The following is a 27,497-nucleotide window of genomic DNA, read 5'->3' on the forward strand; positions in this document are numbered from 1 at the left end:
CAGTGAGATATGGGCACATCTGTTGTTCCTATCAAGAGATGGATGAATCTTCCTAACCCTGGTGAGAGGTGCACAGAATGTAATTACTTTAGGTAAGAGGTGGGTAGAACCTCACCGCTCCGACACAAGGATGAGTTGAGGTCAATGTCCATTTCCCCCTGCTTAACAAAAACTACAAACTGTTTGGTGACAAATTACAGAATCAGCTTATTCCTGGTGAGAAATTTACAAAGGTCCAGTACTGCTTGGTAAATAGTTATAGAATATGCTTACTGCTGGTGACAGATGAACAGAAACTGACTTCTACAGTTTCAGTGGGGGATGGAACCTCAACACTTCCTATGTGATAATATGCAATTTGAAAGATGGTCACATTCTGCCTATACTTGCTCATATTAACATAACTTACCTTATACCTTTGAGCAGGGGGCAACACCTATTAAGTACTGGTTATAGGTAGACAGACCCAACTCACTCCTTGTAATAGGTGGGTACAGTTAGTTAACTCTTAGCAAGTGGTGGGCGCCACCTGCCTGGTCCCAATGAGAGGTGGGAAGGCCTTCTTTACTTTTGAAGACACGGTGGGTAGAGGTGGCCATGTCTACTCCTAGTAGGGAAGTCAACTGAATGTGCCTATTCCTGGCAATAGAAGAGTATTAAATACTTAATATGCATTTACAGGTAGACCCCTCCTGGAGAGAGGTAGACAGATTTCCCCTACTGCTAGATAGAGGTTGACAGAATTTGCCTTTTACTGTTGAAGATGAGCAGAACCTGTCTGCTCCTGGATGAGAGATGGGCATTGAATCTTCACCAGTTTGATTAAAGGTAGATATGGCAAGCCTAGTGCTTGGTGAGATCTGATCAGTTTACAGCTCTCTAAGATGGCAACTCTTACTGCCCTTCTATCAGAATTGCCTCTAAGCAAGCATGTGAACCTGGTAATAAAAGGAGCCAATATCCAAGGCATCACTTACATGAATTGGTGTGCCCTGTGTAGAATCCAGACCGATTATGGTGTGTCCCTCTGCTACAGCACGCTGTTTGCTCTCAATGGGCTTGGTGGAGATGTAACTGCAGTCAATATGGATGGATATCGCCCGGTTCTGCACACTGAGAACAATCTTATGCCATTTCAAGTCAAATAAAGAGGAGACACCTTCCCCACTGAAGATGCATCCTACGACTTCTTGGTCCTGTCCTTTGGCTTGGAATTCCAAGCTCCTGTCTTCTCCGTTGAGTCCCAGAGACATCTGAGTACAGACAACAACTCTTGATTAGATGTAAACAAACAATATGAATGCACAAGAAATTTAAATCAACATTTTAAGTATAGCCTGCTGTCCCACTCCATGAACAGATAAAGCACACATACACAAAATAAGTTTATAGGTTAGGTTTATAACCTCTGAAACTTTATGATGGAGTGTATATTGAATTGCAACAGATTTGCATTTGATCTGACTCAGATTGTGTCCCATGACACTGCTTTGGAAACTTGATTAAGGTCAACCAAACCCAGGGATTCAATATCTCCTTCCAGAATATAATATACTTGGCAACTATTGACAATGCCCCTCCTGGCCTCAAGACAAAAGCAGGAGTTTCGTAATTTTACGTTCATTAAAATATACATATAAAATCAGTTAGATGTGACACTCTACTAGAAACCTTAAAATCAATATGCATCCTCAAATCAGTGTGGATCTGTGTGGCTTGCAGGTAATCGTTCATTACTACACCGCCTACTGTAGAGGAAGTGTTACAATTTTCCTCCTCAAATCTTGGAGAGGAGGGCTGTAAAGTCCAAGGCTGGTGGTTATGAATTCCTAAAAGACTAGATTATTTAGAACAGCAGGAGAGGTTGGAAGCAAATTAAGTCTCTCAAACACTTTCATTGCAGTAAAGCAATGGTGACTGAAAGATACTTGGTAACAGTACTATACATAAACAAAATGGCACTACATCTTACTAGTGATATTTGATTATCTTAAGTTATGGACAATAAATGGTAGAGGGTCTGGCATCTTGAGAGAGCATCATGTAGATATTTGTATAATGACCTGGGAGGGATCTCAGCACCATGCTCTTCTTCGTTCTTCTTCGCTGCCCTCTACATGAAGAACGACGTAACAATTTTGATTGGTGAAGATTACGTAAAATCAAAAAGTGAAAATGTGTAATTTAGAGTTTGGCAAACAAGTAGCACTGCCGAAAGTCTGTAGTGCTGATACACTACCAACTTTACGGTTCGTAGAATCAGGGGATGTGCTTAGTCTACACTGGCAAAAGCATGGCTCCATCAACTGGCATAAACCTTTGGCCTGATGAACCATCTGCCAAAGGGCCGTCAGATTAAAGGGATGGTTGTTCTGCTGTACGAACATCTGTAATCATACCTACTCGGGAGCATCATGCAAGGCATGGCGGCCCTGGGTAAGGAACATGCACAATGGCTCACTGTGCACAGAGATAAAGCCCCTGCAGGTAATTTCACTACTTTTTGGTTTTCAAGAAACAAACTCTCAACTTCGGAATTTGATTCTAGAAAGCTAGTCTGAGCAGGTGCACCAAACATTGCAAAAATACAAAGTTCAACTGCATTCACCGGACAAAAGTTCAGTGCATTCACCTGCTGGCTAAATTGAAGCTGTGGCTATCCCCTCCTACCAGGCAAGGAACTGTAAATTGAGACTGCAGTGATCTACCAGAGAACCAGAGGCCATGGCCTCTACAGCAATCCATTCCCAGGATTTAAATAATCCCAACAGTATTTTCTGAGAGACGTAAAAAAGTGAAGAATTTATAGGACATTCACAGGAAAGACAGGAAATCATCGTCTTTGACTATTTTCTGAGACAAAAGGAAGGCCAAAAAGCTACAGACTTCTTCAAGAGTGAGGAGAAGGATATTCTAATATATGTTGAAGGTATTTTTCTTAGAATAATGCATTTCATATGGAAATATGATGTATCATCGTATGGGAGAGGGCCTGCTCTTTGAAAATTCCAGTGGGAGAGCACCTCTTCCAAGCAGGGCGTTAACACTCCACACAATACACCAATTTCACAAGTGCAAAATTAGTAATAGCTTGTACAGCCTTAATACATTAGCAGTATAATAAACTTTTACTGGCGTGACCTGCATATGTGGTATTAAACAGATTGAGTTGCAGCCAGACAGCCTCATACCACCTCCACTCTTACAGAAATATACACCTACAAAGTCAAAAGAAGGACAGCATATGAATAAAGAAGCAAAGTCATAAAATTGCCAAATATTCTTTCCATTGGTCCTGAATAGGATCACTGAGTGGAATGACTGGTGACACAGCCCAAAAAGGTGAAGATATAGGCCCGTACATCTACAAATTACGGCCTTGCAGGCAGTGCCATCTTGTATAGGAGCAGCAGGCAACATGACACGTTCAGTTGACCTGCCCTGGATCAGCCTTACCTGCGGGTAGCCCTCCTGGTCACTGATCTGGAAGATGTACCAGTTTTCTTTGCTTGTCTGTTTCTTCAGTAGTAGCGTAAACACCATTGTAAACTCCTCTGGCAAACCCTGAGGGAAAACTTGTCTGAAAAGACAGAAAGAGAGTGTGACTAGCAGAACCTTGTAGAAAAATGACCACCTACTTTAGCATTTGAATACTTGAAGGGGGTGGGGCATCTGTCTGGCGTTGACCCAAATTATTCTGAATTGGGCTGATATCTTTAAGTGACTGCGAACACCATGAAAATCCCTATGCATATTCAGCTGAATAAATCTATATTTGAGGATAAGTTATTTCCCTCACCTACCTACCCAACAGTGCTGAGATGTCCCTTCGGGGATGAGCCATGAGCTATTCTAAGAATCAGATAACATAACATAAGTGAATACCTGCCCCACATAGCTTGATTTGATTTGGAGAAAGCTTCACAAAACACTTATCAGGGATTGAGTCAACAAAATGTAGTAACCCTGGGACAGCACAGTGTTGGGTGTAGTTACATCATCCCAATAGACAGGTCTGTTCGACCACCCCCCTCTACCACACCACCCACGGTTCCCCCACCTTTCGACCATCTGTTCAGTATTGTGATCAGCCATTCGTCCAAGTTTATATCATTACTGCTTAACATTTATGGATGGAGAAAAGACAGTGTCTCTGGACCCAGTGATACTTCCCTCTCTTTTTAATTTTCTTCTTAGCATCTGTACTATTCCTTCTAATGTTGCTCTTCAAAATCCTTTGTAGACCTGCCTGTGCTCAAACTCTTGCTATTACTGAGTATGTTTTAAGGCCTCACCTCTAGAAACATGAGACCATTTTTTATGCTCAAGGGCTAAATAAATATCAGGTGCACATAAAATGTCATGACCAATGGTTATTTGCATAAAGTTGGTAGCAGGCCATAGTGACATAATGAGCAAAAGCAAAAGGCCTAAGTGCATTCCAGATGAAATAATAGTGTATGACGGCCATTTTAGATATGTAAAAATAAAAATAAAGTATGCCAGGGCGCAGAAAGAGAAGGAAGCAGCCCAGTAGAACTTTGAAGCAGCAGGGTCCTTGAGAAATAACAGAAACATTGGAAAAATTTAAAACAGCGAAGGGACAGGGAGCGACAGGAGACCTACTGGAAGAAAATGACAATCAATAGTTATATTGTGGGGAGGTCAGATAAGTGAGTCCGAAAAAGTATTTTTTTTTTAATGATTTTTAAAAACGGAAGCGGGACAGGGGAACACAAGGCGTACACTTCAATTGTGAGAAATGTAAAAGAGAACAAACGGATGAGGGAGAGAAAGGAAAGAAGAGGTGCTCCCATGGCCAGGCACTGGAAAAGCCAATAGATGTAACCTTTAAAAAGAGCGAGTTAAGCAAATGGATCTGTCAATGCTTATCGGTAAAGCACAGTGAAAAACGTATACATAAAAAAACTTCAAGTGGCTAGCATCTGAATCGCATACAGATGCACTGGCAAGCATCTTGGAAAAAGTCCCATTCCAAGATGGCCACTGGTGTGTCAGGACACCTGTGCATGCCTGGCTGGCCATTTTGAAATAGATTTTGTGGAAGAAAATCATTCCAAGAGCGACATTGGCAGAGGCATTGTGATGTCACTACACATTTGAACATGTTGTAATGCACAAATAGCCAATTTGGCTCTTTTGTAAGTTGTATGTACTATTCCATGATGGCAGGCAAAAAAGTAAGCATAGGAGCATGAAAATCAAGGAGCACATACTCAGGTCACTGTGTGCAGCTGTGTTTTTTTACAAGACAAACAATAATAAGCAAGAAGGGAATGGATAGGGAGGACTGGCGAGAAGCCTGAGAACAGGAGCAGAAAGGCATAGCAGAACTGGTGATGTGGTGAAAAGCAATCGAAGAGGCGGGAAGGGTGTTGTGTCGTCTCGCCTGACCCTACCTGGGACAGGGCAGGCAAACAGGAAAAGGCGGGGACAGCAACAGGAACAGGAAAGGGAAGTAGTTTGTAAGTCAGTGAGAAGCTGGCAGGGAATAAAGGAAGACGTGTAACCTGTACCTCCGACTCCAGTGTCGTTATTGCGAGGGGTGAACGTGACAATGGCGACGAGGGTGGGATGAGTACAAACCCCACGAGTGAAGTCACAACCCAGCCACTTAAGTGGCCCGACAGGCGAGTTTGCAGTCTAACACATCGGCAAAACCGATAAAGAAAAAAAAAAACGCGAAAACCAAGAATGGACGCCGAAACTGCCAAGACCAGTGTCAGCTCACCAGGGGACGTCGCGCTCACCCAGAAACGGTGGTGTGGAGATGGAGAGCTCATCTTGCCGCGCAGGCGGCCACACGAAACATCTCGGACCGAGAGCTGTGCCCTCGAGGACACGAACATCCCATCCGCCCGCGATGAAACGCGGTTCTCAGCGAGAGGCAGGGGTGAGTCGAGTGTCACAAATCGTAGCAAGTGAGCGTGAGTGCAGCGCCATCGACGCGCCGTCGAGAATGTGAGCATGCACGTGGGTAGTATACCGGCAAGGCTCAAAAGACACAGCGTCCCATACGGCGGCCATCTTTAGGTCAGGCGCCAGCCATTAAGCAACCCACGATCCAATAACGGCGGCCATCTTAAGGTCAGGCGCCATTTACTGCAGGATTCAAACTCTATGCAAAGAGCGGGAAGGCTCTCAGTTAGATGCAAATAGATACCCTACATCAATAAGCGCCTCACAGACTCATGAAATACAGCCAATAATTACAAAAAGGCAGGAACAATCTCCAAAATGTCCAATACTGGACCTGATAGTACATCTGGAGGGAACACCACAGCAGGTCCAGCCCCACAGGCTAACGCAGCCATGGTGCCTCACGCACCCATGGGAGCCCCCTTCATGCGTCAACCGCAGCCTCTAGTGTTGACAACAGGCAACAGCATGGGGCCGGCGTGGAAGAGCTGGAGTGAAGACTTTGAGGACTACATGACTGGGTCCTTGGTACAAGACCCTAAACAAAAGCTAGTAGCCTTAAGAAACTTGATAGGCCAAGACATAGCGCAAATTATCAAAGAATTGCCAAACGCAACGACTGCCACGTACGAGGAGGTAAAAGGTGCCCTCGACGGACGATTCCTTCACAAGCGCAATGTAGATTACGAGCGATACACGTTCAGTTTAGCCACTCAAGAAAAAGAAGAATGCATGAGCGACTTCATCATGCGCATCAAACGGATGGCACGATACTGTGATTTTGACAATTTCAAAACGGAGGACGCTTTGCGACTTCGCATTATCGATGGATGCCAATCGGAATCTCTCCGCCGGAGACTTCTAAAGAAGCAATACACCCTGGAACAGATTGAAGAACTAACAAGAATTAATGACCAGGCAGAAAGCCATGCCAAACGAATGGAAACCCACAAGCCGGACCGGAAAGATCACGCTCTCCGGGTCCAGTCACACAGAACTACCAGGCCCACGACACATTCCCACAAGTCAAGCAAGCAATCCTACACTCCTCGGAGATCATCATCCAGACGAAACTCGCGACACACCACGCATAACAAATCAGCGCCTACTTGCTACCGGTGTGGACAAGACTACCCACACTCAGGGCAATGTCCCGCAATTGGTCAGCGATGCCATCGCTGCGGGAGAGATAATCATTTCGAAATAGTGTGTCAGGCCAAGCAGTCAACCCACAGGTCGTCCGACAAAGGTCGCAACACGCGACATCACGCACGTGCCATAAAAGGGAGGGAAGGACGCTCTTCCAGCTCCTCCAACTCCAGCCTCCAATCAGCTCACTCCTACAGATCACGAGGTCGATCCACAAGCTCTCACCGATCCAGGCATCACATGACAGAGTCCTACCGGACACGCAGAACTTCGTCCAGTGATTCCTCGTCACACACGTCCACATCACAGGTCAGTGATGAATATATCTGCATGATAGCAGACCCAGACCGTCTGAAACGATACCCAAAACTGGACATCATGATAGGAGACCACCCAGCGAAGTTTGTCCTGGACTCGGGAGCGTCGCTAAATTACATCTGCGCTCTAGAATATCACAACATGAAACAACGACCTAAATTGGAGCCAGCAGCTGTTCGCATATTCACATGGATGTCACGCAAACCTCTACCGTGCTTAGGCCGTTTCCACACTACCCTCACATTCAAAGACCGGAAAATCTCAGCCTACATCCACGTGGTAGAAGGACCAGATGTGGCGGACTGTTTGCTCAGCTTACCCACAGCAGAAAGGCTGAAACTGGTAGAGCTCCTCTACATGACCGAAGACGCCCCCGACATCGTGGCGAAATTCCCGAACCTCTTCAAAGGCCTGGGGAAACTGAACCATTTCAAGGTGAAGCTGCACATTGATGAAAGCGTGACACCCATCGCTCAACACCATAGGAAGGTGCCTTTCCACCTACAACAAGCCGTAGACGAAGAGCTCCAGGATCTTCTACAAACAGACATTATTGAGCGCACATCAGGACCTACCCCGTGGGTGTCACTGGTCGTGGTGGTCCCTAAGAATGGCCAGGATAACAAGGTCAGGCTGTGCGTGGATATGCGGGCACCCAACACTGCTATTGAGCGAGAGCGCCACCCCGGATGTTGAAAATAGCAATGTGTATGTACATAAGCGGCGTTCATTTGTGCTCACAGTACCCCTTGTTGTAAGCAGAACAGATATCGCTAAAACACTGACTGTGTTATCCCGCTAGCATAGACCCATGCACACACGTACACGACAGCCATTTTAGGTACCATGGTCTCTCAGTTTGCGATCGATCACCAGCGCCCCTTCCCTGACCCTGCAAGCCTCCCCCATGCACCCTGACTGCCCCCGCTCTCACATGCACAAGTCATGAGCCCTCCCCTCCCGCATGACTCTGTCTCTGAGAATCACACCCCGCGCCTGACCAACACCTCCTTTCCCTCCATGAATACCCCTCCTTTGATGACCTCTTCCTCTGAACCTAATTGTCTACATGGACCGCTGGTCACCCCCTTAGCCTGAGGATACAGTCTATTGCCCACTACTGTATGCACTCGCCTCTCCTAAAAGGAGCCACTATTGATCATGACCTCCCCACCCCTTGAGATTCGATCAGGAGCACACATTCCAAAGGAATCAGCAGAACACTCAGCTGCATGACAGCCCCCTCCTATTGTATGGAGGATAAGGGCCCCTACTGTAAATACGTGTTAGAATATCTTCGTACTTCACAATGTCTTGATTGTAATGAAGGATGTCTGTGTGCCATAAACCTGTGTATAAAAGACGAAGCCTCAGAGAAACTTGTTAGAGCACCTCCCGAAGACACTATGCGAGTGTCCCAAATGACAGGCTCTCCTCATGAGAAATAAACCTTTTTCCTTGTCTTCCTGCTTCCAGCGCCCGTCTCTTTATTTGGTAATTATTTACGATGGGAACTAAGAGGCGCCTTGCGCCAGCAGCCTGGGCATCCGGTGCGTTATGGGCTGACTTTTCTACAATTGGCGTCCCAACGCGGGGCCCATCAGCGACATAAGGTCCGGTAAGAGAGGTCCAGACGATGAGGTGAACATCTAAATGATTGGAGTATACCTGCCTTGAGAGGGCCCTCGTCCGGCTGCCGATTGAATGAACTTCACCGATTCCGAACGGACCTCTCTCAAGTGACCTATTGTCCTGACTGGAATCCCACAGGAATGCTGCGGTAAAAACATGGAGAAAGAGAACGATCGGGCGCTGGAAAAAGGAAGGCGAAGAACTGCCCACATGGTCCGGTCCGGGTAAGGTCGTGACACACGACAAATTGTGAAATTGATTGATTGATTGTTTGAAAATATTAGTATTACTCACTTTATTGTCTCTGAGAGATTCTCTATTTGCAAACAAGCACAGAGTCGCCATACTCTGTTTAGTCTTTGCAGATAGTGAAGGATAGGTAATGCAGACTTTTGTCCCCATTGTAATCCGTCATACCTATTTTTCTCCCCATTGATTGATTGTTTGAATCGAGCATTGAATTGTTCGAAGTTGGTTCTCTTAAGGATCTTCTCTGCCTGCAAACGGGGAAGAATAGGAATATTCTCTCTCCCTTTGCAGATAGTGAAGGGTAGGTAACGCAAACTTTTAACCAGTCGTGCCTATTCCGTTCCTCATTGATTGATTGATTGTCCGAACATTGACTGTTTGGAATTGTTCTTTTTGGAGGTATTCTCTGTTTGCAAATAACGTGGAATAGAAACGTTCTGTCTAGTCTTTGCAAGTAAGGAAGGGTAGGTAATGCGGACCTTTGTCCCCCGTTGTAATCTGTCATGCCTATCTACTCCCCACTGATTGAAGCACCAGTCTCACCCGGACCATTCACTAGAGGTAGGTCATCTGGCCCGACCGGAGAGCACCCCTAGTAAAAAGGACATATGCAATAACAACGAAGTGATCACTGTATCCTGTTAACAGAAACTTTAGCATGAAACAACCTGGAAAGAAAGGAATAGGAAAACGAAATCAGTAGGCCACTGATGAACTTTTTATTAAATAACGAACAAGGAAACGATAACAATACTTAATGATAAAACCTATTATTGTCCTAGAAACAAGAAACGTTAGAAATAAGTCCTTAATAAAAAACCTGAAAATAATAAGAGAAGCCAAGCTTGACATTGCGACGGCCACGAGGCAACGAGGCTTCATCGCCCCTCATTGTTCCAAACATGTCTGTCCCACCGCCTGCCACGCCCAAATAACGGCAACCTGGGAAAGATACAAGTCAGCAGACATCCGCCCCCTTTCTGGAAACTCCCAAAGTGCAACAGGTTTGCGGCTACGCCCAGCCGGAAGCAACACATATAGGGCGGGTCCTGCTGCCAACCGTCGGCCGGAGATCATCACATAGGGTGTAGCCGGAGGAGAGGCCGAGGCCGACGGGACCCGGCCAAGGGGACTGCTACGACAACCCTGGAGAGTTGCAGGGGGGGAATGTCCGTGTCCTCGACCCCCCCCCCTCTCTCTCCCAGTCTGGACCAGCATCCATGGAGGGCCTGGGAGTGGAGAGGCCACTGCACGAAAGGCCCAGGAGAGGCACCACACGCCAAGGCTTACCCCACCGGATGAACCAAGGAACCCGTTCCTGGGGCCAGGGCAAAGAGCGTCCGGCCGCCATCCACCGGAGGCCCGGCCCGAAAAACATGCCAGGCGCCACTTCTTTCTTTTATAATGGCTGCAACAACCCTGGGGGGGATGTCTTGCACATGCCTCCGACCCCCCCCGTCCTCATCGCCTGGTCCGGCCATAACAAATGTCAAGCGAGACGCCGTAGGGTGCACCGGGAGGGAGAGGCGGCGCGAACGAGCCTCTCCCACCTCCTCAGGTGGAGGCTCCCCAGCTGCGCCCTCAACGCTCCTCGCACCTGGCAAAGGGTTCGTCCACTCTTGCGGTGCAGCAACGCTCCACGCACCCGGAAAAGGGTTCATCCACTGTGGCGATGCTGCAACACCTCGCCCGGCAGGTTGGAGCCCGTCTGCTCATTTGACCCCGCGATCACCGGTAGCTGCCGAACTCTCAAAATGGTGGTCGACCTTGCAAGAGCGGGCCCAACATGAAGGAATGGCCCGGTTGCTTGTGGATGCCACCATCATAAAAGTTCTCCTCGTCCATGAAGATTCTAGAGGAGCCGCGGGAGTCCCCGACTCCCGCAGATACCCCCGATGGGGAATGACTGCCATGATTGCCCACGGAACGATGGAAATGTAGCCGCAGGACGTCGGCGCTCCCATGCTGTCGCCAGCCTCAGTTTGAATGACTAGAATCCTGCAGACTACAGTTCGGATCAGTTCCGGTGAAAACACAGTATGACCCGGTAGGAAAATTGTTGCCTCCCTCCCCTTTTTGACTGATGGTTCAGACCACCAATCCTTTCTTTTGCCCTTTAACTGAACTTTTGGACTGCCAAAGGAAGCTCTGGGCCAACCACGAGTTAGTAGAGATTTAGACTATGCCTGGTTCTGCCTGACGGCACCCAAAATGGCGCCGATGCAAATGAAACTCTCAACTCCTTATTGTACCCCGATTGCTCAGCCTTGGTGTCATAGGATATGTATGAAGTTTTTTTTAAAAAGAAAAAACATATAGATTGATATAGGATGTGTACTGATTATGAGTTCAGACAATGGATTGATATAGATGTATACTGTCAGCTCGGACAATGAGTTGATATGAGATGGGTACTGATTGTGTGTTCGGACAAAGAAGGACAATGAATTGACATGAGATGGGTACCGATTGAGCATTCGGACAATGAATTGTCGTTGAGTTTGGCGCATCATGATTATTGAAAGTTCGAAATTTCGATGCTTATGATACTCGCTCACACTAAAGATTCAATATGATTTTTATTGCACTTGGCGCACTTTTTATGAAATTAACAACCACCGACTCCATTAAGTTTCCCCCTAATAAAGTATCCCCACATCTACAGTTCCAGCCTGCTCCGTGGCCGGCCCACGGGGTTGTAGGCCCGTATTTGTACACTGACATTCTTATTAAAGATTTTTGGAAAAGGCAAACGTAGTTGTCACGCGTAAGTTGATAAGTTTCAAATGAATGATCACTATTTTCGATATAACTAAAATATAGGTGAAATGACTCAACTCGATTAGATAAGGGTATAATGCAGAAATACGGCAAATATGAATGGTCCAGGTTTTTGTTGTATGTATTTTGCACATTTTTGTACAGCCCAAAGCAACCGCTAAAAAAAACCCTGGAACTTAGCCTATATTTTATATGCTACCTGTATCAGGAAAATTGTGCTAAAATGTCCCTAAGTCGCCCCGAAGGAGTGCTACCTGGCCTCCCTACATATGGTCCATAATACCACACACTGGCTTCCGATAATCATCTCTCACACACTAAAAGGTTCATCTGGGCTTAAATGCCGAGTTGGCAAGAACTGCGCTCCGTGGAGATAGACCGAGTATGTAGTAAGTAAAAGCCTTTTTCGGGTTTATGCGCGCTGATGTGTTTTTAAATGTTGCCCCCGCCCCCTTCTTTTTCCCTCTTTCTGCAGGTCACTTTGGAACATCGATTAAAGATACGAAAAGGAAAATGGTGATCTAACGAACGAAGAGACGGGAAAAAGGCGTTTGATTATGGTACCTAACCACGACAAACCCCGAATAATGCAACCAAAAATGACGTACAATAATAAATACATTCCTACGGTTAACTAAGTAGGGAAAAGTTTAGGGTATTTCGAGGTAAGGTTTACCCAAGCATCCTCCGCCGAGAGGACTAGGGATATTGCCAATATTTAAAAACCTACTACCTCCTTTTTCGCATCCTCATAGACATGTAACTCAAAGCTGCCCCATTGTTCTCCAACTGACACCGACTATTGTCTCAGCCTGGAAACACCGTTGCTAAAATGACTCGAAAATACCACCGTGGGCATTAGCCCGACCAGGTTAGTTCATGACCAAGTGGCAGAGACGTAAGTGTGCGCAACCACAACCTCCAGTAAAGGCAGCCGACAATAAAAAGAGAAGAAACAGTAAAGAGAGCTTAAGATACTGAGAATGCGCAGCGTACAGGAGGAGATCATTTTTGGCCAATAACTGTTCTATGTTTTGTCTTGGATTTCTGTATATAATACATGTACTGTCTCCCCCGTCTGAGTTTGTGTGTACGTGATGCATGAATCTACGTCATCCCTCTGCCTGTGTTTCCGTGTTACTTAACCCCTGTTGTTCTGTGTTGTGCGCGCACTGAATGGCCCATTATTGTACACATCTCTCTCTCTCTCTCTTTCTCTCTCCATGTCATACGTGTACCGAATGGACCATTTAAGGTGCGGTCTCTCTCTCTCTCTCTCTCTCTCTATCTCTCTCTCTCTCTCTCTCTCTCTCTCTCTCTCTCTCTCCCTCTCTCTCTCTCTCTTCCTCTCTCTCTCTCTCTCTCTCTTTCTCTCTCCAAAAAGCCCCCTGTTTCCTCTTTTCTTGTATGGTGACGTTGTGCCCCTCCGGCACAAAACATAATTGGGTTTCCTCGAACGCAAAGGTGTTCAGCAAAATTGACCAAAAATCAAAAACGATTGTGGCTTGCCATAGTACTACCTCTCCTTTCTGCAAAACGATAGAACCCGAGTTGGTAATGAAGGAAAGGACAGGTAACACGACGGACGTCCCCTAATCTGGCCTTTTATAAGGGAACTATAACGTCAATGGTCTTCTGTTTCTCAGTTCGTTAGAAATGCGATCCCCAATGCCCCGATTGCCCCACCCCCCTGCGCCTAAGTGCGGATATCCAGAGTACCCCACTTCTCCCGATCGACCCCAGCTCCCTGTCCAAAGCACCCACGCACCCCCGATTAACCCTAGCCTCATGTCAGCTACCCACGAAACGTAATTGATGACCTTGATTAACGGTCATTTCCCAGGAAAGCCATGTTTAACATCTGCCCCCTTCCCCCTTCTTCATGACGATAACGCCCCTGCTTGTAAGAATTAGCCGACCCCGAAGGGAGATGTAAGATTGTCGATACTTGGGTTAAAGGGAAGGACGAGTCTCTACATAAGGACTCGATTTTGAATTTGACGTAATACACTGTGTATAAAAGTCCAACTTCTCTCATCATATGTCGCGAATGAACGCTAAGCAGGTCTATGAATTCAATAAGCAATGCCCTTCTACAGACTCCATAAGTGACGACTTCTGACTGTGACCGATGAACTTATTCCCCACCTACATAGGATTGGGGACGGAATTGAGATGTATAAATGTCTTCTCCTGCCAGTTTTTCTAAAATTTGTTTTCTACCCATTCAAAGATACAATCACCGGAGGAGAGGAGCTGGACGTAACGCACAGCCTGGCCACAGATCATGGAGCACGTGTGACGACCAAAGGTGGAACTGCAGAGCAACGAGACGCGGGACGAGGCATAACTTTCAAACTCAGCAGATGGAGGAATGAAGGGCTGCCTTGAAGCCCTCGACTCGCTGACCCACTCGTGCCTGAAGTCCCCCGTCCCCTTTTGAGTCCGACTGTTGGGCTTGCCTGCTCGTTGTCCTTTGCTCCCTTGGTCCCTTGGTGTGTTCAAAGATCTGGCCCCACTCCGCCCTCTCTTCCCTCGATTATCCAACAAACTCACCCTTTTCGCATAAACTTTTGACTATAGAATGAGGTTTTACCACGGAAAAAGAAAAGACACGCAGGTGCCCAGCTTGAGGCACCCCTAAGAAAATAAGTTGGAAAACAGGACTGTGATCTAACAGCAGAGGACTGATCGCACCCTGCAACGTGTAAGGATGAATCCGAGCTGGACCTATAGCTCCACCGCCGGTGCTCAGCAGCGCCAACAAAAGAAGACGGACTCTGTTAAAAGACATTGCGACAAAGACCCTCCCCCCTTCCAGAACTTTCTACTCACCCCTTGACTAATTGCTTGTATCGAATTGAATCCCTCCCTCAAACCATTTTTTGTATTGCCTTTTAGAATGTTTCATCGGTCACTCATGTAGTTAGTTTTTCAAAAGTCTCTTATAGTACTTACAAGACCCGAAGTTATCAGAGCATTTTTCCTGTATGTTGATGTCACCAGAGAGAAAATGTGAACTTGATTTTATAATGTGTCGGAACATTTTTCCTTGATTCTACACCGACTAAATATTATGCCGATCTCTAGGCTTGTATGAAGAACCCAACAAATGTAAATTGACATGTATTGCATTCTGCCTATCACATCGTCTATGTAGAAATTGAACTTGCTTATGTAAAAAAAACGGCGACTGTTGAAAATAGCAATGTGTATGTACATAAGCGGCGTTCATTTGTGCTCACAGTACCCCTTGTTGTAAGCAGAACAGATATCGCTAAAACACTGACTGTGTTATCCCGCTAGCATAGACCCATGCACACACGTACACGACAGCCATTTTAGGTACCATGGTCTCTCAGTTTGCGATCGATCACCAGCGCCCCTTCCCTGACCCTGCAAGCCTCCCCCATGCACCCTGACTGCCCCCGCTCTCACATGCACAAGTCATGAGCCCTCCCCTCCCGCATGACTCTGTCTCTGAGATTCACACCCTGCGCCTGACCAACACCTCCTTTCCCTCCATGAATACCCCTCCTTTGATGACCTCTTCCTCTGAACCTAATTGTCTACATGGACCGCTGGTCACCCCCTTAGCCTGAGGATACAGTCTATTGCCCACTACTGTATGCACTCGCCTCTCCTAAAAGGAGCCACTATTGATCATGACCTCCCCACCCCCTGAGATTCGATCAGGAGCACACATTCCAAAGGAATCAGCAGAACACTCAGCTGCATGACAGCCCCCTCCTATTGTATGGAGGATAAGGGCCCCTACTGTAGCCACGTGTTGGAATATCTTCGTACTTCACAATGTCTTGATTGTAATGAAGGATGTCTGTGTGCCATAAACCTGTGTATAAAAGACGAAGCCTCAGAGAAACTTGTTAGAGCACCTCCCGAAGACACTATGCGAGTGTCCCAAATGACAGGCTCTCCTCATGAGAAATAAACCTTTTTCCTTGTCTTCCTGCTTCCAGCGCCCGTCTCTTTATTTGGTAATTATTTACGATGGGAACTAAGAGGCGCCTTGCGCCAGCAGCCTGGGCATCCGGTGCGTTATGGGCTGACTTTTCTACACGGACCCCACATCAGTGATATGATCACGAAACTTAATGGCGCCACCGTGTTCTCCAAGCTCGACCTCAACAAAGGTTACCATCAGCTGGAGCTTCATGAAAAATCGAGATACATCACGACGTTTACCACGCATCAGGGCCTCTTCCGGTACAGACGGTTGAACTTTGGTATTTCATCGGCCGCCGAGATCTTCCAGGAAACCATCCGACGAGTCATTCAAGGCATCCCCAACGCCTTCAACTATAGTGATGACCTGCTCGTCTTTGGCAAAGATCAAACTGAGCACGACACCGCTCTGGACAGAGTATGCCACGCTCTGCTGACTGCAAACCTGACTCTCAATGCCAGCAAATGCGAGTTTCACAAGGACACCCTGAAGTTTTACGGACACATCTTTTCCAAAGAGGGGATGAAGCCCGACCCTGAAAAAGTAGCTGCCCTCGCTGACACCCCGACACGTGAGTGATCTTCGCTCTTTCCTCGGAATGGCGAACTATTGCACGCGCTACATCCGCGACTACGCCACGATCAGCTACCCCCTGCGAGAACTCACACGACAGGGTCAACCTTTCGAATGGACCGACGCATGTAAACAAGCATTCACAGTGATCAAACGAGCCGTCGGATCTGCCATAAATCTTGCCTATTTTGACACAAAAAAGAAAACCGAAATCACAGTTGATGCCAGCCCGGTAGGTCTGGGAGCCATACTGGCTCAATAAGATGAGAACTCTGACCAGCGTCACATCATCGCGTACGCAAGCCGCAGTCTCACAAACACTGAAAAAGCGTACTCCCAACCAGAAAAAGAAAGCCTGGCCGTGGTATGGGCGTGCGAACATTTCCACCTGTTTGTCTACGGCAAACATTTCACGATCATCACAGATCATCAAGCCCTCATCACAATCTTTGGCAATCCCAACGCCAAAATGCCGCCGCGCATTGAACGGTGGGGCCTACGCCTACAAGATTACGTTTTCACCATCATCCATAAGCCAGGGAAAGCTGAAAATCCAGCTGACTTTATGTCACGACACCCCCTAGTCGGTGCTCGAGCTGATCCATCTGCAGCTGACGACTACGTTCACTTTGTTGTCGACACAGCATGTCCACCCACGGTCCCCCTGGAAGCAATTCGAGACGCCTCAACGAGTGACCCGCTTGTGCAGGCGGTCATGGCCCGCGTTCGCACAAACTCCTGGAGGGCTGTGAAATGTTTGCCTCAGGACTCGGACCAGCTCCTTCACGACCTCATGCCTTTCCAGCATGTACATGATGAACTTTCCATCAGTGACAATGGGCTCCTCTTGAGAGGGGGGAGGATCGTATTTCCACACAAGCTACGCCAAGGAGTTATCAATTTGGCACACGAAGGCCACAGAGGCATAAACGCAACAAAGAAGTCCCTGAGAGAACGCGTATGGTTCCCCACATTAGATCAAATGGTTGAAACGACCCTGAAAGACTGCATGACATGCCAGCTAGTCAGCCGAGAGGAACCACCTGCACCGCTCCAAATGTCGGAGCTACCAGAAGGGGTATGGCAACAAGTTGCAGTCGACTTCTTCGGACCACTGCAGTCAGGACAATACATCATAGTCGTCATGGACGAATACTCCCGATTCCCATTTGCACAGCTAATAACATCCACCAGAGCAACGACGGTCATCCCAGTACTAGATGAAATCTTCGCAGCATGGGGCATTCCCCTACGGGTGAAATCTGACAATGGGCCCCCATTCAACGGCCATGAGTTCACAGAATTTGCGACCCATCTCAATTTCAAGCATCAGAAAATCACTCCACTATGGCCTCAGGCCATTGGCATGGTGGAACGATTTATGGGGACACTTAAAAAAGCAATTCAGCAGGCTGAGTTAACACACAGAGACATCCAACAATCACTGAATGAAGTACTAAGGGCATACCGGACCACGCCGCACAGCACTACAAATCAGTGCCCGGCCACCGTAATGTTGGGAAAAGCGCCCCGCACTCGCCTACCCATGGTAAACACTACACCCCAACCTCGAACCATCACAGTCGATCACAACTCATTGGTCGATATGGACCACGAGAAGAAACTCAAAATGAAAACATATGCCGACCGGCGCAGACGCGCTAAAGAAGCTGACATTCAGGAAGGGGATTGGGTGATAGTTCGAGGCGACCGGCGAGCCAAGGCAAACAGTCGGTATCTTGATATTCCCCTACAAGTCACTAAAAGGAAAGGAACTATGATCACGGCAAAGGCTGACCACAAGCAGATAACAAGTAATATATCGCACTTCAAGAGATGCGATCTACGCAGCAACCACGAGATGTCCTCGAGTCAAGGCTCAAGTGACTCGGCGAGCCAAAGTGACAGCAGTGACCGCAACTGCCACAGTCCCACACGGATCACCGGTGCCGGCAATCATCCCGTCCAAACATCAGAGCGAGAGAGACGCCCACAGCGCCTGATCAGAAAACCGCGGCGACTAGTCGAGGAAATATAAAGGAAGATGAGACTTTGTACAAAAGGGGGAGATGTTGTGTCGTCTCGCCTAACCCTACCTGGGACAGGGCAGGCAAACAGGAAAAGGCGGGGACAGCAACAGGAACAGGAAAGGGAAGTAGTTTGTAAGTCAGTGAGAAGCTGGCAGGGAATAAAGGAAGACGTGTAACCTGTACCTCCGACTCCAGTGTCGTTATTGCGAGGGGTGAACGTGACAAAGGGCAGCATAGCAACAGAAATACTAAGGTGGGGCAAAACACAGTGGAAGAGCAGGAAGGAATGGGAGGACAATGGAGAAAGTAAGTAGGTGAAAAAACACAACGGAAAGAGGCAAATATGTAAGCAAAACAAGCATATGAGAGAGAGAGCGAGCGAGAGAGAGAAACATATGCATTTTCATGGAGTGCTAAAAGAAAAATAAATGGTTCCCTGATTGTAAGAACTTGAAGGATGCAATTAAGGCACCCAGTTTTCAGTTTTTACCGAGTTTTAAAGATAATTACGGACAGAAAACAATGTGTTTCCTGTCTGTATTTTTTTTTTAAACAGAAAAATACTGAAAATTGTGCTTCTTATGAGTGACTCACCATGCTGTCTTTCATGAATATCAGGCAAAAGCTGAGCAGACAGACCGAATGGAGACTTACAAAACAGGATCGAATTTCCTTAAATACAGTCCTATGTTAACATGCATTTGTAGTATAACACTAATATGAACTTATGAGTGTAGCTTTTTGTTATATGTGGCTGCTTGATTTGCTTAGGCGCGACAGGGCATCCATGTACGAGTGCACGTCTAAGAGTTAAATAAATGTGGTAAATGTTACGACTCCATTTATTCTCAAAACCCAAAATAAATATGGATAAATACAAACAAGAAAGTCCAAAAATAAATATAGATGGAAATGTTAAAAAAATAAAGCCAGGAGCCCTAGATACAATGAATCCAATGAGAAAGACTTGAAAACAGCTAAGCACATACACAAGAAGGAAAGCCATCAATTAAGAAGCAAGGAAACGAGATTGACAAGAAAGCCAACCAATGATAAGCAATGGGCTAAACCAAATCCCACTCAATATAAGGGTATTGTATGCAATAGAAATATATACACCAGACAGCTAAAACTGTCTGCTGGCGAAACCTAACAAAAGGTCCACTCAAGGCAGCAGTCAAACATTAGATCAGATTAGATTAAGAAGCTTATATAGTGTGAAAGCTACCCACTCAGGGTTTAATGGCGCTTCAACAACAGGCAAGGGTGATTCTGGCTCAGAAAGCCGCGTCTTTAATTATCTGAGTAAGATAGTCAATGAAGGGTGGAATCTCATATGTTCCGGTAGGGCGTTTCAGAGTTTTCAGCCGAGATATGCAAAGGAGCAATTTACCATATGGGATCGTTTAATCCTTGGAACTGTGTACAGAGAGAGGTTGCTAGAACGCAGAAAACACGCAGGTTGACACAATTTCATCAAGCCGATGATGTGGCTGGGGTAACCTCAGCCCTTGCTTTAAAGACATAACAAAGAAGATAATGCGTTTCTCCACCTTTAGACAGTGAAGCTCACAGAGAAGAGGAGTGGCTGAAGCATGGTTTGGCAGCCTATAAATCAGTCTGGCTGCCGCATTCTGCACCACCTGTATGCATCTTATGGAGGCCTGGTCAACCTCCAAATACAGAATGTTACCATAATCAAGGCCGGACAGAATGAGTGCCTGGAAGACCGTTCTTTGAGCAGATATAAGAAGAATCCTGATGAATTTCCGAAGCCATTTTAATTGGTGAATCAAGCCACTGACACCATTGCCACCTGAGGCTTCATAGAGAACTTAGAGTCCACTAAGAACACAAGGGGCTAGATGTAGGTAATTAGAATTTACCGATTGGTAAATACCGAATTTTACCGATTCGGTATTTACAAATCGGTAAATGCTGTGTAGGTATATTTACCGAATACGTTAACGAATCGGCAAAATTCGGTAATTACCGAATCGGTATTTACCGATTCGGTAATTGCCATTGATTCCTATGGGCCTTGAGGTCCATAGGAACCAATGGCAATTACTGAATCGGTAAATACCGATTCGGTAAAATTACCGAATTTTCAAGGGTGACAGGGTGTCACTTTGACACCCTGTTGCAACCTTGATTCTGGCTTGTGTGCCATGTGACACACATACATGCCCTTAGGGCATGTATGTGTGCCACATACATGCCCTAAGGGCATGTATGTGTGTCACATGGCACAGGTGATGTGCATGTACACAGGAATTCGTTATTTACCATGCAATAGTATAACATGGTAAATAACGAATTCTTAGGGGCCTGTGGCACTGTTTTCAGTGCCACCTAAATATTGATTTACCGATACGGTAAATTTACCGAATCGGTATTTTACCGAATCGATAAATTGACCGATTCGGTAAATTTACCGATTCTGTAGAATTGAAGCCCCCTACATGTCAAATACCAAATACCGGTTGGTAACGGCCGAAATCGGCCGTTACCGACCGGTATTTGGCGACCTACATCGGGCCCAAGATTCTAAACTTTAGCAGCAGGGACAGGAATATCGCCTAAGACATCTTGCCAGTGCTATGGTCCCCCAAGTAATGGGTTCATACCAAGCACCAGCACCTCAGTTTTTTCTCAGTTCAATTTCAGAGAGTTGATATGCATCCAAGATGCTACTCGAATGAGACAGGAATTTAGTGACACAGGGTTATGTCCTGATCGGATGATAAAGAAAAGATGATTTGAGTATCATCTGCATAGGAGAATAGCATTAGACCACAACTTCCCACCAGGTCTGTCAATGGGCAAGCACAAATGTTGAAAAGTGCTGGGCTTAGGGCTGATTCCTGTGGGACCCCAGAAGTCAATTCATGACACTTGGAAGAACCACTAGAGAAATATGAGAGATTCGGCCCTTTAGAAAAGAGGATAGTCAGGCAAGTATTGTTCGCTGGAGCCCCAGTTGTGCCAGTCTCCGAATGAGCATGTCAAGGGACGCAGTGTTGAAGGCAGTGCTGAGATCAAAGCACTGTCATGTCGCCCTCATCTAGGAGTCGCCTAAGATATTCAGTGACCCTCAGGAGGGCGGACTCGGTACTGTGCCCAGCTCATGAACCTGAGTGGGAGTTATGAAGAAAACTTTGTGCCTCCACAAAGTGGAGTGGTTTACAAACATGCTTTTCTATTACTTTTGATAGAGTGCGGAGAGGCGAGATAGGTCTATAATTGGACCCGATGGAAGGATCCAAATTAGGTTTCTTCATAAGAGGGAGAACCATAGCATGCTTTCAAGACTGAGGAATGACTCCCTCCTGCAATGAGCAGTTGAGCAGCCTTACCATAGGAAGCATGATGTCAGAGTCTAAGAGGCAGAACTTGTCTGGAGAAATGGGATCTTTAGGAGATCACAATCTTATGTCTTGAGCCAGGGTTACAAATGAAGGCATATCTTGAGCATCCCAAGTGTCTAATGCTTAGTGAGCATTATTAATGGTAGGCAGAAGGTGGCGAGTAATTGGAGAGTTTAGAAGGTTCCCCAGATGTCTCCCTCGTAGGAATGTTGAATGTTCTTTACTTTGCTCAAAAAGTGCAGTGCTAATTCCTCACGTTGGCTTTGGGAAAAAAGCAGACATGGGGGCAGTCCTGCTGGGGTCAGACAGCTCATTTATTATTCTAAAGAGCATTTCAGGACAATGCTGAGCCGAGGTGATCTGATCTGAGTAAAATGTTGCGCTGGCTGGACTGCAGAGGCGGTGATACTGTTTGAAAGCTATTTTATAATCAAGCTCAGTGGAGTCATGGTAGTTGATCCTCCAAGCCCTCTCCAAACTTTTACAGCCCATTTTTGCTACATGTAGTTCCTCAGTAAACCATAGGGCTGGGGAATGGAATCTAGTGGAGTGATTAATTTTTAAGGGCAGGATATGGTCTAGCGAAGCGCGGAGCCAAACATCAATATGAGGCTGATCTAACCTGACCTCATCCAGGGGATTAGTAGTCGAGTTTCTCACATGGCAATTGAAAGCCCCTAAGTCTAATTTTGCCCAAGCCCTCGTCTTGACCGGAGGTCTGTTCCCCTCACTAGCAGCCTCTCAATGGTAAGGCACAATACATAGGACAGCTAAGGGATCCACCCAAAAAAGCAGTATCAGAGGAAGGGTGTGCAAGTTTTCACTCGGCGGGCGATAGATGAAAGAGCCAGAAAGAGTGAATTTAGGTGTCAGTTCCAAAGCAAAAGATTCTGCTTCACAGGGTAGGATAGGCAACTCTTGTGTTATATGGCCCTGAGGGTCATTCTCGACATTGCTAAGTTAGCATGAACTTTGCTGCCATGATGCTGCTTTTGCACACGTTAGTACATGACTTTATTTTGCAAGACTCTGTTTGTGTCTTTAACATGAGAACGGTCTGCTTTCTGCATTCTCTGCTGTTCTTTGAGTTTAGTCTGAACAAGATGTGCAAGGTCAAAAACATGCCCCTTGTTATTCTGTTCTGGTCAGTCCCTATTACCTAGACAAAACATGCTATGCACAGCTGCACTGCTAGAGAGCTCGTGCTTTGATATTACGGAGTTGCAAGTTGTTCACACACACTTGGAGGGAAACCTTTTCTCGGAGAAGAGCTTTGCTGTTTCTATGATGGAAATCTACTATCTAGGCTCTAACGTATGGGGTCTGCTGACAAAGCCCAGAGTTCTTCCTTTATATAATACACCTTAATTTACCAAGGGGAGGGTGGTTAGGCCTTATAGTCCTTTTTCCACTGTCTATATAATAACATCCCTATTCATATTCTATGGTATTGTAACAATGGTAACTGTGCCAGGTTTATGCATTTTGCTCCTGGTATTGGCTTGTATACTGCAGTATAGAGCACAATAGTACACTGTAACTCTGACAATCCTTATTGTGAACAGGTACGAGTGAGTGAGCGAAAGGGTATGTCTTGCTACCGTGATTCCTGAGAGAGTCGAGAGTGTTGTGTTCTGGGTTGTCTAATCATTTGGAGCTTCGTTATTTTGTCGGAAAATGAATGTGACACTATAGCTAGTCGGTTTTGGGATTTTGGGTAGTAAGGTGGTAGGAATGTACAACCCCTATACATCGAGTTCCTGTTTTCCTGTACATAGTTCTGTGTTGGTGCAGAACCCACGCAACACTTGAATTTTACATTGGTATTTATTTTTCTATACAATTGCTATCCCACCTCCCAGTCTATGTAATTTATCTCTCCTCACCATGGAGTAACTTTGAGGAAGAGCTTCAATCACGTCCGGCACCGAAGCCTCATGAAGTCAGGTTTCCATGATAAACAGGGCATCCAGAGGATGGCCCTCTAAAAAGTTTAAGAGATGTTGCTGATGACGTAGAAGTGAGCGAATATTAAGGTTAAAAAAAAGAAACGTATTCTCTTGCTTGGTAAATGGGGAAAAAACCTCATCAAACCACGAATCAGCAGCAGTGAAGCCACCCAAAGGCAGCTCCATACTCCCATGCAGGTTAGGAGTAAACATGCAGTTCGTGCATGAGTTTAATTCCTCATCCAAGTCAAGCGAACCTCGAGAACCCACAGCACAAAGGGGCTGGAGTTCTCTTAATAGCTCTGCAGAGAACGAAATCTGGTTTGGAACTAAAAAAGCAGAGTCCCTGGCCCCTGGGCCCATCTGGCACAGATGGGTGCAGATGGGCCTGCCTTTGGTGCACCTCCAGCGTGCCGGTGGAGTGTCTGTGCACTGGGCTTCCTTAAATAGGGAGGCCGGGCAAGATGAAAAACTAGACTGCCAACCAAGATGGTGTCTGTTTGTGTGCTGTAGGGATTATAACTGGCACTGAACACGCCCAGGTGAAAAAGCCCAGTAGCACTAATCAAGTGCAAAAACAGAAAGACCCCCTTATCAGATTTATCTCTAAAAAAGCATTTAAAAAGCGTTCCTCCCTCAAAGTATTAAAAGGCCCATTATGATCACGGGAGGATCGCCGCCACCGGGACAGTGGTGGTAATCCGCCCGCCAAATGACCCATTTTCACGCCTGCATTAAAAGACCGTCTGCTGCTTTTCCGCTGGTCGGATTGCCAGCTGGGCGGAAAAGGCACAGGTAATGGCACAGGGCCTTGCAGGCACCGCCATCCATGTTAGGATGCATGCATTTCCATGACTGAGACTCCGTCATGGAAAGGCATGCAGGATATCTTCGTGGGGGCCCATTGTAGGCCCCCAGGGGGTGAGGGCTGTGGGTGGCTGCACTGAGGGGTACCCATGGTACCCCCCATCATTGCCATGCACAAGGTGGCAGACACTGCGCGGTACCTGTCACGTTGTTCACGACAATGCACAAAATGGGCTTTAACATTGCGGCGGGTGCTGCTTACAGCACCTCCCGCCGCAATGTTAAAGTCGAGGATGCGCCTGCCAGTGTGGCGGGCGCATTCTAATTTGCCCGGTGGGACCGCCGCAACTTTGGCGGTCGGTCCCATGCTCTGTTGTGGTGGCGGGTGGACAAAGTCTGCCCGCCATCGTAATAGGCCTCTAAGTGTGCAAAACAACAAGTAGCTGCCAAAAATATGTGCAAAAAGGCAATGATTAAAAAGAGAAACATAAATTCTGATTCTAAGGATACAATTCGTCCAATGAGAGCAAACTAAAGCAGTAATCTGCCAGTTATGGGACAAACATACGAATAGAGAGAAAAGCCATAAAGTAAGAAGCAGATATTTGAGATAGACAGATCTGTGTCTTAATACCTTTACCTGTATTGCAAAAATGCTAAGTCTAATTTTTGTCATAACAATCAACTTTTACTTTTTATTACTGAGTTGCTGAGTTTTTTTTTTGTCAACCTGCAGACCACTAACATTCTAGAATGACTGCTAATGTTTTCTAATGCGCAGCAGCCATTTTATTTTGTGTTATACAATTGCACATTTTCTGCACTGTGTATTAAGAATAGCCTTGTTCTGAGGATTAGCATTATGAAGCGAGAATTTTAGAAAATAGTGGAGTCAATGGCTGTCTGTGCCTTCAATATCTTTTCTGTAAGGTCTTTTCACATATTTTCACGAGAGGATCTTGGCACCTGCTCATTAACTAGCATCAATTAGTTGCAGTCTATGTCACGTGCTCACTCTCCCATTCACTTGCATTGGGATGAAATTGTATAAAAATGAGCAACCAATGTATGGATTTTAGCATGCAATGCTCCAACTGATTTAGGGCGGAATCTCTGATCTGCTGAAACTTCAATTGCATCACGTTATCTTGCTTTCTTTTTGGCTATTTTGCACTAAAAGCGTTAGACTATAAAGGTTATCCCGAGGGCTGTGTTTTCCTTTTACACATTCAGTCATAAGCAATGGGCTTGTTCTAAGCCCAAAGTATTCATTATATTGTAGACAATAGGTCTTCCACGACAGAGAGCTGAAGCTTATTAGTGGCTGAGTTTAATTCAAGCATTCCACTCGTCACATTTTCGTTATTTGAACTTACACAGCACAACATGTACACAAAAATAGCTCTGCAGCCTTGGCATGCAGCGCACAGGAGAAACCAAGTACTACTACGACTACTACTTTGCTTGCCGTTTTACCAAAAATGCCACTGCAGCGAAAGAGACATCATGCACCGTTTCAACCCCAAAAACACCACTGCATTGATGTCTTGTACACCCCTCTGTGCCACCTATTTGCTGCTGACGAGGAGGAGGAAAAAGAGAAAATGACAGAGAATGGAGAGGATTCTTCTAAGTTCCTGTTTCCATTTTGTGTCTGTTGCTGTCTTCATGGCCCATGAGTCCACTGGCAGCAAATGGAACGGGGGAGTAGTAAAGGCCAAGTCAGGGGAAGCACCCTTGGCTGCTCATGGGTACTCCTAGGTAAAGCCTGTGAGTTCCACCAGCAGGAAGAAGGAGCTCAAGGCGCATTGCAGCCCAGCTCTGTCAAAGCCCCAGGTGTGCTCTGTACCCCTCCAGCCACCCTCGAATGGGGGCAAGAGGTGACCACTGCACTTCTCTAATGGGCATTCCCCCCCAGTCAGAGGTTAAGGTATTCTAATCTGAAAGATGTCATTCCCAAACACTCATCTCCTAAAAATGCAAGACCACAGATGTTGCTTTTCTTCGATAAAATGTGCCAGGAATAAATCTGGGCACTCGAGAGTCCAGAATTCATGCGTGATGTCAGAAAGCAGGCGTGGAGCCAGCTTCTATCCTCTGGGGTAGAGCAACGATGCAGTAATGGATGTGCAATTTATATGTGCAGTGGCATGCCTGGGAAGGTCCCACCTGGTGTCTGTGACCCGAGGAGGTGGCCTGGCATCTGCTTTGTGACCAGAACAGCAGCAGCGGCAGCAGGCAGCCAGGCCTGGGAGAGCTGAGGGATGCAGGCACTCGGAGTGATCTGCGCGAGAGGAGATCCACCACAGCGGAGAAGCCCAGCACGGAAGGCAGATGTGAGATGTTAAGGAGGCAGGAGAGAGCGTTGGGAGTATTCTGGGGAAAAGCATGGCAGACTCATCAGTGAACAGCAATCAACAGTTTTTTAAAGTGAAATCACGCTCCTCGGCTCCATCAATCTTTGTCATTTTTCAGAAGTCTTTTGGTAGGAAAAGCTACCCTGTTGGAGGGCGGAGCATCTCTCATGCTGTCAGCCTATCTATATGGGTTTAACCCATTTCACCCAACCATTGACGCTGACCCCTGGAGGCTAGTTGACTGGGCTGTTACCTATGGTGGGCTCCTTTGTGCACCACCATTGGTCTGAGGGTCACTCTGAGACATTGGTGTCTTGCAGATGTCTGCCATTTCTGTCCTGAAAGTCCCAGTGTGGTTTGTTGTAGCGTGCCTT

General features: G+C 46.5%; 1 protein-coding gene across 5 annotated transcripts in view; it reads right to left on the minus strand.

Annotated features, from left to right (window-relative positions):
• The window catches only part of COL16A1 (collagen type XVI alpha 1 chain), a 950,832-nt gene that overhangs the window by 643,699 nt on the left and 279,636 nt on the right, over positions 1–27,497 (minus strand). For all 5 annotated transcript variants that reach the window (XM_078680648.1, XM_078680645.1, XM_078680647.1 and 2 more), the window contains exons 5-6: positions 3,457–3,580; positions 978–1,253 (exon numbers count right to left, since the gene is read on the minus strand). In XM_078680648.1, coding sequence (XP_078536774.1) covers positions 978–1,253; positions 3,457–3,580 — 400 coding nt within the window. The remainder of the gene's footprint in view (positions 1–977; positions 1,254–3,456; positions 3,581–27,497) is intronic.

Source organism: Lissotriton helveticus, chromosome 3_1 (assembly GCF_964261635.1).
Source record: "Lissotriton helveticus chromosome 3_1, aLisHel1.1, whole genome shotgun sequence".
NCBI classification, from domain to species: Eukaryota; Metazoa; Chordata; class Amphibia; order Caudata; family Salamandridae; genus Lissotriton; species Lissotriton helveticus.